This window comes from Amborella trichopoda, chromosome 10 (genome assembly GCF_054954075.1).
Source record: "Amborella trichopoda isolate Santa Cruz 75 chromosome 10, AtrichopodaSantaCruz75HAP2 v2.0, whole genome shotgun sequence".
Taxonomy (NCBI): Eukaryota; Viridiplantae; Streptophyta; class Magnoliopsida; order Amborellales; family Amborellaceae; genus Amborella; species Amborella trichopoda.
The window spans coordinates 36,580,018-36,594,980 of NC_142345.1; the positions used below are offsets into that span (position 1 = coordinate 36,580,018).

The 14,963-nt window shown below is 40.1% G+C and overlaps 1 protein-coding gene across 1 annotated transcript; it reads right to left on the reverse strand.

The window, feature by feature from the left end:
• Nucleotides 1–958: 958 nt before the first annotated feature.
• On the reverse strand, nt 959–8,179 carry LOC148780198 (F-box/LRR-repeat protein At3g48880-like). Its single transcript, XM_006836660.4, has 2 exons — nt 7,753–8,179; nt 959–1,569 (listed from the first exon to the last, which is right to left on the reverse strand). Exons 1-2 carry the CDS (start codon nt 8,085–8,087, stop codon nt 1,113–1,115), a joined length of 792 nt encoding a protein of 263 aa, XP_006836723.2. The 5' UTR covers nt 8,088–8,179; the 3' UTR covers nt 959–1,112.
• Nucleotides 8,180–14,963: the final 6,784 nt, after the last annotated feature.

Here is a 14,963-nt window from a genome sequence, read left to right on the forward strand (position 1 = left end):
TAGAAATAATAATTATATGAAGAAAACATTTAGACAGTTGGTTACAATTGTTTTCATATAGACCACCTATTTACATCCATCTATTGTTTGCAAAATCGCCCGATCTAATGGTTTTGGGCGGTTAGGGTGCTTTTAAAATATATTTTTAGATTAGTTTGATAGTTTTCAAGATGATTTGGGAATTTTTATTAGGACAATTGTTTCATGCGGGGTGGACAACATTTCTACAATATGCAATCCAGATGTATAAGGCATCTATCTTAAAGATGGATGCAAATAGGTGGTCTATTTAAAAACAATTGTAACTAACCGTCCAAATGTTTTTTTATTATAATTATGATTTCTAGTTTTTACTTTTTTTTTTTCATATTCATGATCTCTATGTTAAAGATTATATATTCTCTAAAATTAGAATCAAATTATATTTAAAAAATATTTTTATATCCAAGCCCACATTACTACAATATGCGGGCTGGCTGCATAGAAACCGTGTCCTTTTTCTTATCACATGATCCAATTTAGTTTTTTAATTTTTCCAAAATATTCAGGATATGAATTAAATTATTAATAATCCATCGTTTATATATTTTTTTCATCATCTATAGTCTTTTAATGGTTTCTATACTTCTTTTAATTTTTACTGATTTAGACCTATTTGTAACAACTTTTTACCTTTTCTTTTATTGTACATTTTTTTTTATGGTTTACAATACCGGGGCGAGTCCACCGGCAGTCGCCTGGGTAACTTGCGTCGGTCCAGCGGCCCAATGCAAATCTGAAAATCACACAAGGGGGCCTCAAGTTTTTTAAGCCAGTGAAATATTTTGCAGAAGGAGGTAAATGGCTGATCGGGACGAAAGGGGGCGAATTCGAGGAACGGGAATTTGGTTCGACAATGTATGAGATATCTGCAAGTCAATGATATACACACAGCTAAAAGTTTGAAAAGAGCAAAAAATGGAATCATACAATCCTTTCTTTCTGATTAAAAAAGCATTTACAACAATAAGATAGAACCTCTGCAGGTCCGTGGGGTAATACAATCTTCCCCAAATCCCAATTTATAGTTGCAGAGAGAATAGCACAAACTTTCCCTTCCTAAGAATTGTAAACTACAAGAAACTATCGTCATGGTGAGGCGATTCAATGACCCGGAAAAAATTGATACCAGAAGCCAAATTCAAGAACTCTCTGTCCATTTCAAAACCAACATGACATCTTAGCACAAAATGTTCCAGCTTCTTGCATGAACTGAGAAAGGAGACCACATGTTCTTTGTTTATAAAGAAGAGATCAAGTATTAAGGCCTTGATTCCTCTCAGGTGCCCTACAATGTGAGCTACCTCTTTCCCTGCTAAAGTAACTCCCCTGATCTTAACCGTGCTCAGGTTCGTACAACATCGCTCTAATTCTCGCCAAAAGCTCTTTGGAAGACAGTCACTTGCATCCATCGTAATAGATTTGAGCAATGGCCACTTACTAACTGCTTCACATAGAGCCTTGTACTCTTCCTCAGGGCCTTTTAATTGCCTGCAATCCAAGAACACCACTGATTCTATGTTTGGGCTCCTGCAACAAAAGCAATCTCTGTTATGAGGTTCCATAATCATTTAGAACATAGCATTTCTAATGGTTACTGATTTATGATAGTAATGATCGTTACAATGGAAAGAAAATGAAGAAAAAAACATGCAAATTTTAGAATCAACCACAAAATACAACTTCATTTTTAGTAGTTGCTCCCATCTATCATCATTTATGTGAAAGGAAAGTATATATTACATATCTGGTTAATATAGAAGGGAATATTGTAATTAGTAAATATGAGAAAGGTAGGATATTATGTCATGTATTTTACGGTAAGTCTGGGTATAGTTATCTATGATTTAGTTTCCATTAGTGTCATCTGTAATTTGTCTATAAAAGACAAGTCTAAAATGTTATACGTCATTTTTGACGTACCTGTATCCCCAGGATGAATAAATAGGGAGCCAATAGTAACCTGATCCCGCAGGTGCCCAAGAGGCCGCCAGATCACATGAATACTGTAGCAATAAGCCTAAAACTAGGTGACCTCCAAAGAAGTTTCAGAATGACCTCAAAGTATATGAGAGGGTAGTTTTGGATATCCTAAGGAAACCCGTAAAGTTTCGTTGCTTTCTAACAAGTTTTGATATGATCAGGATGAAACTTAGTTTTCAAATCCAGTTCCAATCATGCTGAAAATGGAGCCAATAACTATAGCCCTACTTTTTGGGTCTCAAAATAGTATTAGACCATTGCCATTGGATTCAAAACATAAAAAAACTTTAAGGTACTAATTTCGACTCAATTGGACCATTCGAGATCATTTTGAGCCTAACTTACCATAAAAGGGTGGGTTAACTTGTTTGTTTTTTGTCTAATTAAGCTCAAATTCGGACACGAGCTAGATCTCGACAATCTGCTCGTTTGACATATGACACGCGTCATGGCGTGACCTAGAACGAGATAATTTTTAGAGAGAAGATGGACTTGAAACATGAAAATTCAGATTTTAAAAAGAAGAACATCCAATTCTTTGAGAGGCCATAGCTCAAGATCCCGACGTTGGATTGTCGCAAGTATGGATCCGATGCGACTGTGATTCGAAGAGCTACAATTTGATGTAGTTTTTATGTATGATCGAAGGCTGGATGACACAAATTTTGAGGTAAAAAAGGACATATTTTCGGTAGCGAGAGTCCCATTTTCGATGACTTCCCAAAATTGGAACGTGTTCAAACAGAGACAAAAAATGGACGAAATTTAGTGCAAAATGATCATGATAGCATCATCTTCAATTGGTGATCAAAATGAAGACTTGGAACATCATAGATCGTACCGGATTGGTGGTCGAAAAATCACAAGTTTATGGAACTTCATCGGATTTTGGGTTATTCCTAAAAAATCCATTTCAAGATAATCTATGGATATCAAGACATGCATAATAGTTCAAGGATCGATCCTACAACGTTGGATCACCCGAATTACCATCATAAGTGTTTGAAAAAGCTTTCGAGGCCTAGAAATGACAAGAGGTCCCTCATGAAGGGAAGGTTTTATCATTTGTTGAAAAGTGCTGAAAGGTATTTTGATCATTTGGTCAAAAAACGAGATTAAAATTTTAATTCATAAAATGTGTATTTTTTGACAGTTTTGGTATTTTTTGAGCATTCTACTCTTGTTTTGTGGTTGCTCTATATAAGGAACTCAAGTCATTTGTAATGGAGCTCTTGAACTCTCTTAAATTCTTAATCATTTGCAATCAAATGCTTGCTCGTTCTTTTGCTTTGCTTTCAAGTTCAAAACTCAATATGGGAGGAGAGAGAAACATTTCTTAGAGATAGAAATACCTCTAGAACCCCTCACTCCCTAGAACCCCAAAGTTCCAGCCACCTTAGGATCCCCAACTCCCAACCCCATACTCCCTAACTCCTAGCTTCCATACACCTTAGAGCTCATAGCTTTTAATCCTGCTCCATACACCCTACACCCTACACCCTACACCCTACATTAGTTATCCTACACCTTAGCCTACACCCTACACCATAATACACCATACACCATACACCATAGTACACCATACCTTAGCCTACTCTACATATCTTAGTTACCCTACACCTCACCCTATACCATACTTGCTAGTTCCTATACACCATACCTCAACCTAACCTACCTAAAATCATATACCTAAGGTTTGAACCCTAGTCTTGACCCATCAAGATCAAGACGTCTCTTTCATATGCATGCAAATGGACTAATAAAGATGCACCTAGGTTCAAGCTCATTTTAGGTCCACTCTCTCTTTCTCTCTTTACCTCTCTTCTTTATCTCTTTCTTTCTTTCTCTCTTCTTCGATCTTCTTTATCTTTTTCTCTCTTCTTCCTCTGTTTTTCTCTTCCTTCTCTCTCTCTCTCTCTGTCTCACTCGAACACTAGGCGGGTCCCAGTACCCTCTCTCTCTCACTCAGTCCCAGAGCGGGTCTGAGTACCATCTCTCTTTCTCTCTGTCTCATTGAAGCCTGGACTCACACCTAGGGCTAGCTCGGCTCCTTTCTATCTCTCTTACCTCTCTTTTCCTCTCATCAGTCTCTCTTTCTCTCTCTCTCTCTCTTCTCCCCAGCCCAAGACATGGACCAACGCCTTAAGCGGGTCCGTCCTCCCCTCTGTATTTTCTCTCCCCTACCCCTATCTCTCTCTCATCTATTCACGAATCCACACCATGGGGGGTCCGCCCTTTCCCCACTCTCTTACTCCCTATCTCTCCTCTTGCTCTTCATGTCTATCAGCCCTACTCTCCCTCTATTTCTCTCTACTCTCTCCACTCTCACCCATCCATTCATCGACCAGTGCAATAGGCGGGTCCGCCCTTCTCTCACTCTCTTCTCTCTCTTGCTTTCCACCTCTATCTGCCTCTCATCTCTCTCATCTCTATCCACCCTCATATCTCTCTCATTCCCTTGTGAGCTCAGACCTGCACCATAGGTGGGTCCATTCCATTTTCTCCCCTTTCTCTCACCTCCTTTATCCTCTCATCTCCCCATAGAGTCCAGACCCGCACCTTAGGCGGGTCCATCATTCCTTGACCCTATCCATCCCATTTTCTCCCATCTTAAACATTTGCTTTTTGCTTTAAAACCATACTTCAATTTCTCATTTATTTTATTTCATTTTTACTTCATCATTTTTATTTCTCTCTTTCACTCATGTTTCTTTTACCTCTTGAGCACTCAATTTGAGGTCGTCTTAGAATAGTGCACTAGGGTTCTAACTCTCGGAATACTACTCTAACTATCAACTTGTACAGTGAAGTTAGGTCATAAGAGATACTGATTCTCTTACACTAACTCGGGTTGGGGTCATTCTGAATTAGCTTTCTTTAGAGTTCTAACCCTTTCATTACTCTAACCACCGATTCACACAGTGTTCAGGTTGTGAAAGGTTTTCATCTCTTTCTCTCTCTCTCTCTCTCTCTCTCTCTCTCTCTTTCTCTCTCTCTTTCTCTCACTTTCTTCTCTCCCTATTTCACATTTAAGGGGCTCTTTGGTTCAGTGACATAGTTATAGGCTCAGTCCTGTATCTCCACTTTTCAAATCCTCCGAGTACTAAGGCTTCATGCCTAGTATTTTTTCTTGTCTCTAGTAATACCTCTTGGGAGATGTTACGTTGGGAGGCTGCTCAATTTTCTTTGGTCATCCTTTGGCTTCTTTTACTTCCTTTTCTTCTTCTTCTTCTTCTTGTCATCTCTAAACCAATTTCTTATCAATCGCCTTTTATTCTTGTCCTACTACTCTACCCTAAAAACTAAAGCCATTAACCCATAAAACACATCAAAGAGGAGTATATTATATTTGGATTTCATTAACAGCTTTCAATTGAGAGTTGAGATGGGGTGTTGAGTTTAGAGGGGCCCCATCCAAACCGCGCTGCTGGACAGTCGGAGGGCTTTCGATTATTGATCTAAGAGGGCAATAGCCTGGGCTTATCCCACGAACTCAAATCGCGGTGAGGTAGGTGATCGAATCCATCCTTTCATCACTTTAAAATCCTCTCAAAGTTGGACATACCTATCCGCCCGTGACATACGAGTCGCACACACACTCGTAAGGTCAAGGCGGTTATTTGAGAGGGGGTCAATTTAACTTGGGGAGCCCGAGTGAGGTAAATCCAGGCCCGACCATGTATAATCATATCAATTAATGAACACTGAATCTTTTCAGATAAACTTGAAGCTCTTCACATGGTATCAGAGCCAAATTCACCTTAGCTGTTTCCATTCCTCATCCTTGAGGCATTGTCATCAATTTTCAAGACGAGTCTATTGCTCACCTAGGTGGTGTAACTTTTGTCGGGCCATGTTTTAACTCTTTGTTGAGTTGTGTTTTGACTTTCTGATCTGTCATCTTTGACGAGTTGTGTTTCGACTCTCTGATCTGTCTTCTCTGTCGATTCGTGTTTCAACTCTATGATCTGTTTGATCTTTTCCAAGAGTTCCTAAAGCGATATATTCTCGATGATTGTTGATTCGCTACAGCTTTATGTGCTTGTTGATCAAGCAATCTGAGTATGCACCTGAAGATCCAATTGTTCGTTTCTGCGAATTGGTGTTCAAACTCCAGCTGCTCTCTTTCATAGCATCTTGAGTTTGAGGGGGAGTGCGAAAAGCAAGTATATATTGTATATTCGGTTAATATAGAAGGTGTATATTGTAATCAATAAATAAGAGAAGGGTAGAATATTGTGTCCTGTATTTTATGGTAAGTCTAGGTATAGTTTAGGTATCTATGATTTAGTTTCTATTAGTGTTATCTGTAATTTGTCTATAAAAGACAAGTATGTATATTCATATCAATTAATAAACACCGAGTCTCTTTTTAGAAACTTAAGACACTTCACAATTTTAACTTACTTTCTAAAACTGAGGGTGTGACATTCATAAGAGGGTTCCAGTTTTAAACAAATGGTGTATAAATTAACTCCCTTAAAATATTCGGGGTCGTTTATGCAGGTGTGCACCTTAAATAATCAAAGTGAGACACTTTCAAACTTTGTTGGAAGATATAGTTCCAGTGCGAAAAACTTTATGATAACCTTAAAATCTATTTCTACCCCTAGTTATGAAATTTAAAGCTAAAAAAATGATATATATATTGAGCAGATCGGTATATACTTGAAAATCTTGAAAACTGAACCGTTCAGATAATATGTTACAAGATGCACCATTTTTAGGACTTGAAATTTTTTTTTCTCTAGTATCTATGCATCACGACTTCAAGATTATCAATTACGGGGTTTTTCGGACTGGCTTCTAATATTAAAATTCTGCCGGTCCAGCACAAAATGCATTGGACATGCATATATTGAAATTGTGTCGATCCAGCATATTTTTGTACCAAGCCGACTTCTATGATCAAGTCGTACCGGTCCCACATAATTTGTATCTGACCCACTTAGAGAAACGTGGTAGGGTAAAACCTAAGGAAAAAATGGGGGTATTTTTGTATAAAAAAGTCAAACTTTTTTTTACTTAAGGGGTAGGTGCAAAAACAAATGGTGAAGGAGTTAATAGTGTGATTTTAAAAGCAGTGGAGAGAGGATGCCTGAAAAGAAAAATTTTGAGGTATTTAGCATTTTTCCAATGGAAAAGCTTTCTATGTTCCTCTACAACATAGAAGTTCTATCCTCCCCCTACCATCCAACCGCTCAATTTTTATCAAGAGGGCCACTCACTGTTTGATCCTAGATCCGATGTCTCACAGTATTTTATTTTTAATTTTTTTAATACAAATTTTCTGAATATGAAATTTGGTATGTGCGATCTTCTCATTGGGACACACCTATAAAAAATATTAACAATCATTTTTCTATAAAAAATAATGACCAAAATACCCCTTGAAACTTTCAGAGGTATTTTGGTTATTTTATTTTATTGAAAACATTTTTTTTATATATTTTTCGTTAGTGTGAGTTTAATAGAGGTATGGACTTTCAAATTTTGGTATCAAAATAATTTATAAAAAAAAATTAAAAGTAAAATAATGTAGAGGCATAACATTGTGATTGGGAGCCTTCCATTAAAAAATAGATGGTTGGATTAGGGGAGGATAGGACTTCAATGTTGCAGGGGAGAACATAGAAAGCTTACCCTTTCTCAATAAGTTATCAAGGGCTATGAGGTAACTGCGGGCGTATATGCAAGGGAGAATTCTTGAGAGAAAGGGAAAGAGATTACCTGTTTGCAATGGAGAGGAGGAGGGTCTCTGTGGTGAACATTGAGGGGAAAACTATGGAATGGATGACACCCCTTCTCTTTTCCAAAACAAACTCTAAAAACTTGTGGGGTTCAAGATATGACCACCCATCTATTTGCCAATTGAACCCATAACATCTCTCAAGGTCCAGGTGCTTCCAATAAAGGGCATCTTTAGAGGCCCTGTACCAAGCCCTACAAACCAGAGGCACTCCAATCAATCGATCCTTCTCCTCCAACTTTTGGAAAATGCACACCAGGATATCAATCTCTAGGTTTGCCCATTGCACATCCGACACAACGCAAGCCTCGTCCATTTTTCAAGAGAGTTTTTCTTGTGTTTAGAGAGAGAGGGAGAGATGGGGATAAATACTGTTCAAGAGGATCCTTGATACAGACTCTTTAACAGTCAAACTCCTTGTTTTAGCTTTTTTTAACTGGGTTTTCTCGGTTTGTATAAATTTTTTCATTATCAGGTTTTTTTTGTTGACTTTGGGATGATGAAGAAAAGTCCTTTTCATTTCGAAGCGGAAGACGCGTATAGTAGAGGAATCAACTGAATTTAGAGGAAAGTATTGTAATTTTGTGAACAAGTCAAGCTTAATGGGAATTCGTATGCAGTTTCATGGCAAGGAAAGATTTTATTGTTAAGAATGAGAATAGGTCAAATTGAAAAGAATCTGTCCTTCTGTGGTAAAAAAGCAAAAGATAATTCTAGTGGTATCTACATATTCAAAACACCAAAGGCTAAAAAATTTTCTGCTCCATTTCATTGACATCCTTCTTTCTACCGTGGGCACCTCTCTCTCTTTCTTAGGGCTGGCAACGGGCTGGTTGGCTGGCCTAGGCCCAGCCCAAATCCTGACCTGAGAGGGTTAGGCCAAGTAAAATTAAAAAAAAATAAAAGCAAAAAGTCGTAGAAAAATCCTGCCACTCTCTCTCTCTTAGAGAGAAAGGATATGTTCTCTCTTAGACCCTACTTCTCTCTTATTAGAGTACTCTATTTCTCGCTAGTTAGTGGTTTTGATAAGAGATTTGCGGGGTGGAAAGGTAGATTTTTTTTCTTTTAAATATCCCTATCTACCAAATGTCCATGTTTTTAATACCGGTTGCAGTGGCTAACTGACTTGAACACTTGAACAACTCAGGAGAAATATCCTTCGATCGGGAACTGAAAGAAGTAAATACCACCTTAGAAAATAGTTTGTACCCTATAATTCCAAGGAGGTCTCAGCATTCGTAGTATCAACCAATGTTGCCCTCATCTGTAATGGTGGTAGGGGGCAATAGCTACTTCGCCTCAAATGTCGGTGTCCGCCGAATGCTTAGCTCCCGAGCAGTAGGGTCCCCCACAATGCTTCAAGTATTTGGAAGGGCTTCCATGCTTACCTCCATCACTTTGTTGCAAACATTCGTTTTCAAGCAAGAGAGGGTATCAAAATTGGATTTTGGAGAGATACATGGATTGGCCATACCGCCCCTTAAGGCAGTCTTTCCTTACCCATTTTCGATTGGCTCGCAATCCCCTATCCCCAATAGCTGAGAACTTCGACTTCTCACCCCGTGGAAGGGTTTGGACCCCAAGGTCCCCTCATGATTTTGAGATGCCAGCCTTTACCGAATCGCAAGCCCTTCTCCATACCTTCTATCTCCCTCCTTGTGGCCCAGACATGTTCTCATTTATCTTCCTCGGGCATGTTCTCATTTATCTTCCTTCTACAACGCCCTCCTCTCGCCCCCCCCAAATCCACTCCCCCATTACCCATCCTACAGCAAAAGCTTCAGCGACTATGGTTCCTCCAAAAACTCACTTCTTTAATTGGGTGGGTGGCCACTCTTCTCTTCTTACCAACAGTGGACCACCTTCAAAGAAGGGAAATGCAACTTCCCAATTGATGTATCGTGTGCCGAAATGAAAGCCGAAACTAATACCCATCTCTTTTTACATTGAGATCGCTTCCCACCTCTGGGCCTCAATTCTTAACCTTTTTGGATGCTACTCGGCCACTCTTCTCTTTTTACATTGAGATCGCTTCCCACCTCTGGGCCTCAATCCTCAACCTTTTTGGACGCTACTCGGCCACTCTTCTCTTCTTACATTGAGATTCAATCCTTAACCTTTTTGGATGCTACTCGGCCACTCTTCTCTTCTTACCTCTCGGCCCCTTGGGCCAAATCAGGCATTCTTTTATGGAGAGCCACCAACCTTTGGACCTTGTTGCTGGAAAGGAACCAAAGAATCTCCGTTAGGGGAGAGTTCTCTAACATCGACGCCCTGCTAGAAAAGGTGCAGCCATTGCTCATTTTTTTGGGCAACCAAACTCCAAACCCTTCAAGCATATTTCTCTAGAGGATTTCCACTAAAATTGGAAGGCCTTGCTTCACCTTAGGCTTTCTCATATCCCTCGGGCCTCCTCTTGGTCCCCTCTCTCCCCTGGCCTAGTAAAACAGCTGCACCCTAGGCAACCCTGGTCTTTGGGGAGTAGGAGGGGTCTTTCGCTACTGTGAAGGCCACACCCTCTTCTCCTTCTTGCACTCCATTGGCTGCTTTGACTCCAACCAAGCCGAGGTGATGCTTCTTCTAGTTGACCTCAGATATTTCAACAGGGAGTGGGAGTGGGGAACTCTTTGATCATTGAAGGAGATTCCGCCAATATCATCTCGTGAGCTTCCAAAGCAGCTCGTGTCCTTGGAGGCTCAATCCCATTTTTTATGAGATTTTCTATAGGAACTCGGATCTGCATATTGTTTGGAGGCATACTTGGAGAGAGGCAAACTCCATTGCAGATTCCTTCGCCAAAGAAGGGACCCAAGGCTCTGCTCTCCTAGGAATACCTAACTAGGCCCTTAAGGACTCCTCCTAAACTCCTTTCCAGTGCTCCTTTTGACCCTTGTGTAAAGCGTGCATTTTTTTTAGCCCTGTAAAGGGTTTTTTGAGCTCACACGACATGTGGGTCGCTGACCGTTGTACACCTCTCTTTCACTCAATACATCAGTAAACTTTCTAAACAAAAAAGAACGCATACTCTCATTCTGTCACTCTCTTTATCCCTATTACAAGCTACTTTGCTTTATCGCTCTCCTAACTCTCACTACCCCCCTTTATCTCTCCAACTTCTCTCTCTCTCTCCAGATAAATCAGTCAAGTTAATGAAATAGGGCTTCCAAGCCTAACCACCAATTTTCACATCCTCCATGTTTCTAGGAAAGCTTGACACTCATGAGATTTATAGGGAAACTGCAAAGATAATTTCAAACATCCTCTTAATGCATGAAAGTCGTAAAAAAAATGTTTCATTATTAATTTGGATAAAAGTTAGTTAGAGGAGTATGTGATTTGTAAGATAGTCACACAGTAGGCTATTGATATTATAAGGAATAGAGATGGGTAATGGAGAGAGAGAGAGTAATGCGGGATCATTACTCTATTTTATATTTTAACTAAACTAGTGGATCTTTTGAGTTATGCCATTCTTTTAGGGACGTTAATGCTGAAAACTGATGTATTAACAAAGGGTGGCATACACCAACCATCGTTGGTGGTTATATCCGTTCTTTTTTGATCTTTCCTTGTAATCTTCTTCTTGTGAATGAAATTCACAGTAATTGTTTTCAAAAAAAATAAAAAAGAAGAGAGGGAAGATTTTGCAAAGAGACCAAGTCTATCAATTATTTGCAAAGAGAGTAATGTAGAGAGAAGATCGTGCAAATCATGAAGGAGTTAAATGACGAGCACTGGTTTCTCAAGTTTGCCTATGGTTAATCAATTATTTGCTTTTCTTTTGAAATTTTTATCTAGTGTTTTTAATGACTGTAACAAAATTTGAGGTCAAACAAATCTGATTCGTATGGCCAAACCGAGAGTGGCATATATATTATGCGTGTGTATGTTAGAAGAAAATAATACCGTGAAAATACATTCTTAATTTGCTAGTCAAGTAATTGTACTGAATTTAAGGGCATACCTTTCATTAGCAGAATGGGAATTTGACAACACTAGAATGTTAACGACTAACATCCAAGCAATAGCACTGATTTCAGACTTTTTTTTTTTGTGTGGTGAAGTGTGAACTTTGTATTTGATAAAAAATAAAATTCAAGACATCAAGTCGTGACACCCTACCATCCTGACCACCAATGACTTCGGCCCCTTCTTGCTTATTTTCAGACCTTAGTAGGACCATACAATCATATATGTGGACACAAGAATATCCTACAAATTTGTATTTGAGTAATTCAAGAAAAGAATCAGTGGGCTTTAGGGGCAAAGGTGCAAGGATCAGAAACTCTGTTTCCTGTACACTCCCCAAGCCATTGGCCCACATGGTTAGGTTCTTGAAATGTATATTGGCCTATTGGGCTCATCAGGAATTAGAGTATTCACGTTTTGATCCATAACATTGTGTTTCATATACAGAACATGGAAGAATAGCATGCCATCTGAAGTGTCCACGTCGAATTTGGAATCATCTTATTGCAAGAAGACCCATGGCAAGAATTCCAAATCTACATATATGTTTGTTAGCAAATATCCAGAGAAAGAAAAAAATATTGTTTGGAAGAAAATATTTCTTTGTAGCATTGTAATTGAAACCAGAGTGTTGGTGTCACTCAAGCCGGCAATTCTACCCTGTGAAAAGCCTTCGATAGATCTAGTTTGATGGCTAGGATAATTCTGTCTGGTTTTCTCCTAATCTCATAAATATACTGAGAGCTGGTTCTACACTCTCTTTGATAGATTCCAATTTCGTGAAGCCACTTTTGTTTGCAAGATCCGAGTTTGGGTAGCACTAGAAATGAAGGTTTCAATAATCCAGTTAGGATTAATACCTTAAGAAAAATAGGTCGATTACGTCTCTCCTTTAATTATCTTCCGGCTGGCTTTCTAGGGGGCTATCTTCCCGCTTGCTTTCTAAGGGAGCCCCCTGCAAATTCCTCTAGCCCCAAGCCACAATCAGCAAGTGGGCTCACCATGGAGTAAAGAATATCTTCAACCATAATCAGGTGGGTCTTTGTACAGTAAGGAATACTAAGGGGAGTCTAAAGTGGAGAATAACTCAAAAAGAGAAACAAGAAAACCATAGTTCATCCACTATATTATTCATCTGACAGTAATGCCCCATTAACAGTTAGCTTCTAAAGCAAACTCCAAGCTCTTCAAAACATTAATGATACAGAAAAAAGGATTGCACTGGTGACCTCCCTCTACCATTTGAGTCTCCACCACCTGTTCCTTCCAGAACATCTCGTCCCTTCAGGAGATGAGGCAACTCTAGTTTAGCCTCAGCCTCAACTCAAGCTTTGGTCTCATCTATCAATTAGTTGGGTTTTATATAAATATTTGAATATCAGAATTATATGTTTAGCTTTGGCAATGGTCTGGACGTAACTCCAAAATTTCTTGTTTAAAATTCAAAGTTCGGCCTAGACACCTTGAACATGGAGAAGAACCATGGCATGTTTTCAATGTTGCATGACTTTGGCAAAGCCAATTTCTGAAAGCTATATGGTTGTAATTCATTTTATTTCCTGGGAGAAAGTCTGTTCTCCCATTGCTCAAGGAGGTCTTGCCATCTGGAACTTAAGGCCCATTAACCTGCTTGGCGTGGTGGTGGAGATATGCTACCCAATGAACACCTTTGGCAACAGGCTATTTGTCACAAATATTGTCATAGCTCCGACCTTTGTATTTCCCCTTGTAGGACCTCTGGCAGCATTTCATAGCCTTTCACAGAGCTTTCTCAGACATTGAGATTGAGGAATTCACAGTTCTGTCCGCAACACCTGATCGAGCCTTTTTACCCCTCTCGGGGTAGGACAAATTAATTTGGGCCCCCTCCCCCTCTGGCCAGTTCTCGGTCACTTCTGCTGCAAAATCACTTCGGCCCCCTCTTCCCCTCTAATCCCGCGTCCATTGTGGCCAAAGCCTGGTTCTCTCTAGATCCAGAGGAGAGGCCTGCCCCTTCCCAACAGATGCACTATGTGCTCCACGGCAGAGGAGACAAATAACCATCTCTTCATCCACTGTGACTTTGCTGGCAGAGGAGACAAACAACCATCTCTTCATCCACTGTGACTTTGCTGGTTCAATGTGGAATAAGTTGCTTCAACTTTTCAGGTGGACCTGGGTTACCCCAGAATCTATTCCACAGCTCCTCCGGACATATCTGTACCCACCTTCTTCTGGCCTTTACCTTTGGAGGGCCTCCATTTTTGCCACTATCAGGACCATTTGGCTCGAGCAAAACAATGGGACCTTTAGGGGTGAGAGCAGATCAGCACATCGATGCTTGCAGAAGGTGATCGAACTGGTGATCTTTTGGGCATCTCATCACAAGACTTTTAGTGGCATCCCCCTCTCGGTTTATATCCAGAATTGGTTGTCTCTGCTCTCCTTTCGCCCCAGTACTATTTCTCGATCCTCCCTATGGCGTCCTCCTGAAGTGGCTGTATTAAACTTAATTTTTATGGCTGCTCTCTCAGCAACCCGGGGCCCTCTGGAGTTGGAGGCCTCTTTTGAGACCACAATGGATCCACACTCCTTTCCTTTTCCATCCGTATCGGCCACGAAGACTCTACTTTTGCAGAAGCCTTTGCCCTCCTTTCAGGTTTGACGGAATTCGACCCCAGCTGGGGTACTGTTTTGGTAGTTGAAGGGGATCTAACACCTTATCCTGGGCTTCATGTTCTGCGCCCTGCCCTTGGCTTTTGGTCCCTATTTTCGATGAAATTTGACGAAATCCACCATATTTCTGACCCTATCAACATCAGTTGGAGGCATGTCTGGAGGGAAGCCAATGCTGCCGCAGGTTTTCTGGCCAAGGAAGGGGCCTCCTCTAACCCTGAATGGGTTCCCCCAGCCATTCTTTGAGCCCCCACAAGTCACACTTCTACAGTGATTTTCTGACCCCACAAGTGACACTTCCACAGTGATTTTCTGATCAAGTAATTAACCAGCTTCATCACAACCACTGTTCCAATCCAGATACAAACAGGGTCATAGTTTCAACTGGAAAGCCATACAAGCCAGATACAAACAGGGTCATGGTTTCAAAAGGAAAGCCACACAAAAAAAAGCCATTGGATTATCCTAGAGATTTCAACACTTTGCCCAGGCTGTGCCTATGAAAAACCATTCAAAAGTGGATTCTTTACACATCTGATCTTCCATTAGAGAATATTATGATAGAGTT

What these genes read in the sequence shown, in the direction of transcription:
- LOC148780198 (XM_006836660.4), bottom strand. Translation starts at nt 8,087, where the DNA reads ATGGACGAGGCTTGCGTTGTGTCGGATGTGCAATGGGCAAACCTAGAG. An exon ending in CTCCTCTCCATTGCAAACAG is followed by an intron (nt 1,570 to 7,752) that starts GTAATCTCTTTC and finishes CTTTTGTTGCAG; the next exon opens with GAGCCCAAACATAGAATCAG.